This window comes from Chrysemys picta, chromosome 12 (genome assembly GCF_011386835.1).
Source record: "Chrysemys picta bellii isolate R12L10 chromosome 12, ASM1138683v2, whole genome shotgun sequence".
Classification (NCBI taxonomy): domain Eukaryota; kingdom Metazoa; phylum Chordata; order Testudines; family Emydidae; genus Chrysemys; species Chrysemys picta.
The window spans coordinates 36,114,708-36,121,647 of NC_088802.1; the positions used below are offsets into that span (position 1 = coordinate 36,114,708).

At 44.6% G+C, this 6,940-nt stretch overlaps 1 protein-coding gene across 4 annotated transcripts in view; it reads left to right on the top strand.

The window, feature by feature from the left end:
• TEKT3 (tektin 3) overlaps window positions 1-5,794 on the top strand; it is a 52,201-nt gene extending 46,407 nt beyond the window's left edge. For all 4 annotated transcript variants that reach the window (XM_008163837.4, XM_065563350.1, XM_008163836.3 and 1 more), the window contains 3 exons: window positions 225-447; window positions 2,169-2,323; window positions 5,422-5,794. In XM_008163837.4, coding sequence (XP_008162059.1) covers window positions 225-447; window positions 2,169-2,323; window positions 5,422-5,638 — 595 coding nt within the window. In that variant the 3' untranslated portion in view covers window positions 5,639-5,794. The remainder of the gene's footprint in view (window positions 1-224; window positions 448-2,168; window positions 2,324-5,421) is intronic.
• Window positions 5,795-6,940: the final 1,146 nt, after the last annotated feature.

The window sequence follows — 6,940 nt, forward strand, 5'->3', positions numbered from 1 at the left end:
TGTCTTCATGAATACGGCAGACTTTATATTTGTCTGAATGATGAAGATCAGTGTTACTGAATGAACTGTATCCGGATAGTCTAATTTTTATGCAGCAGAGTCAGGATCACAGATTCCAGCAAGGATAATTTTAATCCAACTTCCTCCCTAATAGAATATGCAGTTGCCTGTAGTCAGCCTTAGCTACATTATGCTATTGCATGCCTCTGGTTTTGTTTTCCCAGGATCTCTGTGCCAGAGTCCTGGGCCAAGTTTACAGATGATAATATTCTACGCTCCCAGAGCGAACGAGCTGCCTCCTCCAAACTGAGGGATGATATTGAAAACTTGCTGGTTGTGACTGCAAACGAGATGTGGAACCAGTTCAACAGAGTGAATGTGGCGTTCACTAATCGCATCTCTGAGACAGCGGATGCCAAAAATAAGATCCAGACACATCTGGCTAAGGTAATCATAGAACAGTAGGGCTGGAAGGGACTTTAAGAAGTCCTCTAAACCATCCCCTCTGTGTTGAGGGAGAATTAAGTAAACCTACACCATCCCTGACAGGTGTTAGTCTAACCTGTTCTTTAAAAACTCTTGATGACAGGGATTCCACAACCTCCCTAGTAACCTGTTCCAGTGCTTAACTACCTATATAGTCAGTGCTGTTTTCCTAATATCTAACCTAAATCTGAACTTTCTAGGTTTTCCTCAAGGTTGTTGCTTATAAATCGGAGCCACAGATTAGATTCTTTAACTTCACAATAGAGCTGGTCAAAAAATGGGGGTGGGGGGTGGGAATGTAGAATGTATTTATTTGTTGCCATTTTGTTTTGGTTAAAATACTGCTTATACCAGGTGTGAAAAAGCAGAAGGGACCAAAATCTATTCTTGTGTGAAAATCTGTCAATAAGGCTACACAGATGTAACTGTCAGCAGGAATTGGCCTGTGTTCACATTCCCTTCTCGAATCTCATTCCATGCTTACCCAACATTTTCCACTTGGGAAAGAAGTTAGTTTGAGTTGGGGCAGAAAAATGAGGACTAACTTCAGGTTTATTTAGCTTTAAGTTTTTGGAATGAAACTCAAAAGAAATCAAATGTGAGGTACTTTTATGACGGATTGAACTATTAGAGAACCAGCAAATGGACAGAACCTGCCTTTAGCCTATTCAGCCAATCTTTCTATCATAGCCTGCTAAGAAGTGGATTTAAAATCCTTGAGGGAGAGGGGAGGGAGAAACCTACAACATTGTGTGTTGAGCTTCTTCCAGTGCTTTTGCAACCCCTTAAAATTACAAAGATGCGTTGGCCGGTGGAACTAGGCTGAGCATAAGGAAAGAACTTGGTTGCATGTGCATCCCAGTTCAATACAGTATTGAACACAGTGCATCATAAATTGGAAGCCCCTCGAAGGTACTGTAAAAGTTAAAGTACTGATATCCAGAATGGGATGTTTTGTTTTGTTTTTCCTACAAATGTGTGCGAATCCGTTCCTTATACAGACGCTCCCTGGGTTATGCAAACCCGACTTACGGAAATCCGCACTTGAAGTTCTGTAAATTTTTTTTTTTTTTTTGCGTAATTGTCGATACATTCCCAACTTATGCAAAATTTGACTTATGCAAGGCGTTCTGTAACGGAACACCTTGTGTAAGTCGGGGAGCATTTGTACATGGGAGGGGCAATAGTTCTGGCTGGACAATGCCAGCTCAAACTACACCCACATCCCGTGGTAACCGGATTTTTAGTGTCCTGTCACCAGTGTTAACCGGATACTTTCTCTAAAGATAAGCCTTAAAAAAAAGATCCTCAACCTGTTGGCAGGAGTTCTACAGTTTTGTGTACACCTGATCTTGCTCCCATTCTGGCCATTAGCAGGGGAGCCAGTGACATCAATGGGATTGGAGAGAGCCCAATATCAATGCCACCTTTGTAAATATTATTCTCACAGCAATCCATTTTCCTCTCTTTCTCCTTGCTTGTGAATATGGATCAAAATGTAAACCTGTCAGCCAGCTGTAGTGTAAAATACAGAGGTTGTATTGGGTATAATGTTGGCTGCTTGTTGAATTTAGGATCTCCTGCTAAGTGAGGGAATTTTGAGGGGGCAAGAGAAAATACAAAAATATATTCTCTAAATAGCAACGTTCATTTGTGTATGGGTTGGTTTTGTTTAATCTTAGACGCTACAAGAAATCTTCCAAACAGAGATGACGATAGCAGCCATTCGAAAAGCCATCAGAGACAAAGGGCCGCCATTAAAGGTGGCCCATACCCGCCTGGACGAGCGCACACGGCGGCCAAACGTGGAGCTGTGCCGGGATTCCACCCAGTTACGGTAAGTCAGGAGTTCAGGTTTACTGCTATATTTAAGGCAACATGATTCCATGCAGTGGTTGTTACAAGCCACCAGCCATTCCACCGATGTTTCAGTGCTGTCATAGCACTGTAGCGTTCACAGTTTTGCAAGATGACAAATAGAAGTTAATACAGCTCAATTTTGATGTTCTTACCCGAAACCTGACGTTACTAGTAAAGTCAATTGCAAGTGAGGTAATTTCCTAGGCTTTGTGTGGTGTGGTGCTAACCTCATGCAAACCTTTGCACCTCCAAAGAAGAACATTAATGGTTTCCGTCCTTATAAGAGAGACACTAAAGAAGATTCTTGAGTGGCCATGTTGCTATTTTTAAGATGCAGAGCATCCTTAACTCCCATTGACTTCAGCACTAGCTGAAGGCACTCAGTACTTGACAGGATAGGGCCTTCAATACTCAGTATTTTAAGCGTGGAAGTGTTTTGGCTGTTTCTTTTTCAAAACTAAACCTCCTCTTGCAAAGGAGTCCAGTGCCCAGAAGAGAGTTGGGGAGAGCATCTAGGGTCTTCCTCCTTTTGGAGTCTGTCTCCAAAGGTGCTGCTGGGGCCTGATCTGTCCTTTCAGCAGGAGGTTTGGCTATTACTTCCTCCCTGGCCTGTCTCTTTTCATTGATATTCCAGTTAAAGCTTTTTGGCTTCCACAGCCCAGTTCCTAATAGCAACCTCAGATGAAATGCTGACCCCATTGAAGTCAATGGGAGTTTTGCCATTTCACTTCACTAGGCGCAGAATTTCACCCCCAGTCTTGATTCAGCGGCTTTATCAGATATCTGACACGGGCAGGGCTGCACCCTCCTTGCAGCGGGGGTTCCCCAGACTGCATTGTATTCCATATAACTGTACTCCAGTGAGTGTCTGCTCTGGTCAGTTACCACAGGAGAGCCGAGTCCATCCTGAGTTCTGTGCACAAAAACACCCTTCCTCGGTCCATCTGTGCTAGTATCATGCACAGTCTGGTCCTTCATGTAATAGTGCTGCTTAGATTAACCAAAGAGCCTCCTTAATGCCTGACAATGTGAGTTAGAGAAATGCTGTTATCTCTACTGTACAAATGTAAAACAGAGTCCCAGAGAAACTAAGTGACTTGCTCAAGCTCACATAGTAAGCCTGTGACAGAGCAGGGAATATGTAAGCAGGGGAATGGTGCTGCTATTGTGGGGAACTTTCCTGGCTTCTGCACTACCCCGGTGAAATGGGCTAGCGAAAGGATCTGAGTCCTCGCTCCCACTTCCTTTACGCAGAGGCCTCCCTGCCCTCGAGGACTCCCCTTCCACTCTCCTGTCTGGCAGAGTCCTTGTAACCCCAACAAGGCTGGGCCCAGGATTCCTGGGGGGCTCAACCCCCAACCCTGCTGTGGTCACCTAGGACAGGGGCTAGGGTGTCCCCACTCTGGGGTGCTGTCTCTGCACTGGACACTTCCCTGATCCACTGATCATTACATACAATTTATTTAATCAGCAATTAATTTTAAAAAAGAATAAGGAAAAATGGGAAAGGTTAAAGGAAAACACATCCCCCCGCTCTGTGGCAGGGAACATCACAAACAGTATCTCTGGAATATCAGGCAGTTCACAGTCTGTTCCTTGTAGGTCCCAGGCCTTCTTCTCAGGCCCTGGCTGTGCTGCAGGGATGCAGTGGGTTGGACACTTGTTCTGGTGGTGGCCACACACCTCCGGGCTTTGGGTGGTGGGACCCTTCTTCCCAGCATCAGCCCCCCGTCAGGTTAAGATCCCCCTCCTAGTCTGGCCTGCAAGGACCCTTGGCTGGGGGTGTCTTTCTGCACTGGGCCCTTTGCTCAGGATCCTCCCTTGGCTGGCCCCAGTTGCTCACCGCACCCGGCTCCAGACTGCTCCAGCCCCAGCTCCACTGTTCTAGCTCCGGCTCCACTATGCCTCAGCACTGATGCTGCTGCTCTGCCTCCAGCCCCCTGAGCTGCTTCTCTGGCTCTGTGGCTGCAGCTTTGCTCCCAGCACAGGGTCTGCTCTCCCTGGGCACTGTGTCTCTGGCTCTGTGGCTGCAGCCCTGCTCCCAGCTCAGGGTCTGCTTTTCTGGCCCCTCTGAATCTGGCAGGGCTCTGCTCCCCAGCTCAGCTCGGACCTCTGCTTTCTCCTTAGCTCGGCCCCACTCTGTCTGACCCAGGCAATTCCAGCTCACACGGAGGACAGGACTCCGGCCCCCGGCCTCCTGACTCCCTGATTAACCTGCCCGCCCTGTCAATCAGGCTGACCTGGAGCATTGGCCTCTCCCCATTGTTCCTGGGGACTGTCAGTCTCAGGGTCCTGATTTCCCATTGACCCTTCCCCTTTCTTTTGGCATGGGGAATAAACCAACCAAAGCACCCCCACTCAGTTTTAGTAAGGGGACAAGAGTCCCCTTACAAATAGAATGTGGGTCTCCCGAATCACAGACTAACACCCTAAATGCTAGATCGTCCCAACCCATCACACCACTCACCCAATACATCACAGCACAGCTGGTGTGCTGAGATAACTAACAATAGTGCATCTTTGCAGTGAGTCAATGTAAAGATCTGCAAGACAATTGTAAACTCTATTTAGTCATTGTATCTAAAATTATTTCACCTGACTGTTCTCTTGGCATCCTGAATGTCTTTATTCATCCATCATTCATATTCTGCTCTTTAATTTTTAAATTCTGCTGTTTTTCACTCTTTACACTCTGTGTGTGTGTGCGCACGCGCACACGCGTGCAAGCAAGGAAAAACCCAGAAAAACAAAATGAGAACAGGAAACCACAGCTTTCCATCACTTTTCTAAACAGCACTGTCTGTTGCGTGAGTTGTTTCCATGTATCACTAGAGTTTGAGAGCAGTTTGTTAGTTAAAAACACCCCACTGAAGGCAAAAGGATTTCTGCCATTGTCTTCAGTGGGATCCAGCCTTAAGTCAGAAACATGCATGTAATACATTCAGAATGTAACCAAGATGGTATTTAACGGCACCAAAAGCCCTGTAAATAATGCCTTGCCAGGAACATGCCAAGTTATGGGACTATTTCCCTCTCAGAATCTACTAACTCTTTTTTTTTGTTGTTGTCTTCTAGCCTGGTTAATGAAGTCCATGAAATCGATGACACCATCCAGAACCTTCAGCAGAGGTTGAGGGACGCAGAAGACACCTTGCAGATGTTAGTCCACACCAAATCTAATCTGGAGCATGACCTGGCTGTCAAAGCCAACTCCCTGTTCATTGATCAGGAGAAGTGCATGGGGATGCGTAAGACCTTCCCCAACACTCTGAGGCTGGTGGGGTACGCATAGGCCAATATAGCCCTGAAGCTGCTCCTGCACTGATTAATGAAAGCACATATGGAGGGGGTTTCCTTGATGGTACTATGGTGTTTTAATAATATGGGGTTATATTTTCATGTATTACAGGATGCACTAATAGGAATTAAATTATCACTTTCTGTGTGAGACTGTGTGTTGGGAGACTCCCCCCACCCCACCCCATTGGTGGCTCTACTTATTCATAGAATGTGCAGAGACTATCTGAAAGGGTGCTGTTTGACACTGAGAGAAATACCGCTCCATAGTGGGAATTATTCCTGTCGTCTCAACCTGTAATTTTAGAAATCTAAAATTGCAGAGTCTCTCGCCTTTGTTTCTCGCTAGTGGGGAAAAAAAGCAGAAGTAAAACTAAAAATACTCGGCAATTAGAGTAATTAGCTGTTGATATTGATGATGTATTTTTAGGCATGCAGCAGGATAAACAAAAATTATTGTGACAGGTTTCAGAGGGGTAGCCGTGTTAGTCTGTATCAGTAAAAACAATGAGGAGTCTTTGTGGCACCTTAGAAACTAACAAATTTATCCCACAAAAGCTTATGCCCAAATAAATTTGTTAGTCTCTAACGTGCCACAAGGACTCCTTGTTGTTTTTACAAATTATTGTGAATCCTAGGAACCTTCTCAATGTGTACCATTCATCACTCGAGTAACCAGACTTTACAAAACTATCTTCCCTGTCTAGAATTCTATATAATCCGGCTTACATAGGTGAGATATCCTCAAGCACCTATAATTAGGGTCACTGGGCTTTGCAGCTCTGAAGAGTTCTATCATATGCACAATAGTAGGCACTTTACGAGTGTAGGGTAACATTTTCAAAAGGTCCTAAGTGACTTAGGAGCCAATTTCCATTGACTTTCAATGAGACTTGGGATCCTAAGGATTTCCTCAAGATTTTCAAAGGCATTTATGCATTTAAAGACGCTAAGAGGTGCCTAGTGAGATTTTGAAAAGCACCTAAGAATGTTAGGCACCAAACTCTCATTGAAATCAATTATTTAAATAGGTATTAAGCACTTATGTTCTTTTGACAATCCCAGTAGGCTCCTGTCTACCTCTTTTGAGGCCTAAATACCTTTAAAAATATGTGCCTAAATCACTTTGAAAATGGTACTGAGGCTCCTAAATCACGTAGATGCTTTTGAAAATGTTTCCCAAGGTTCCTATCTGAAATAATGACATTATATTTGCTTTTAAGTCACCTGATAATGCATCAAGTTTTCCTTTAAAGTGCCAAAAATAAAATAAAATTAAAATAAAAGCATTTAAATT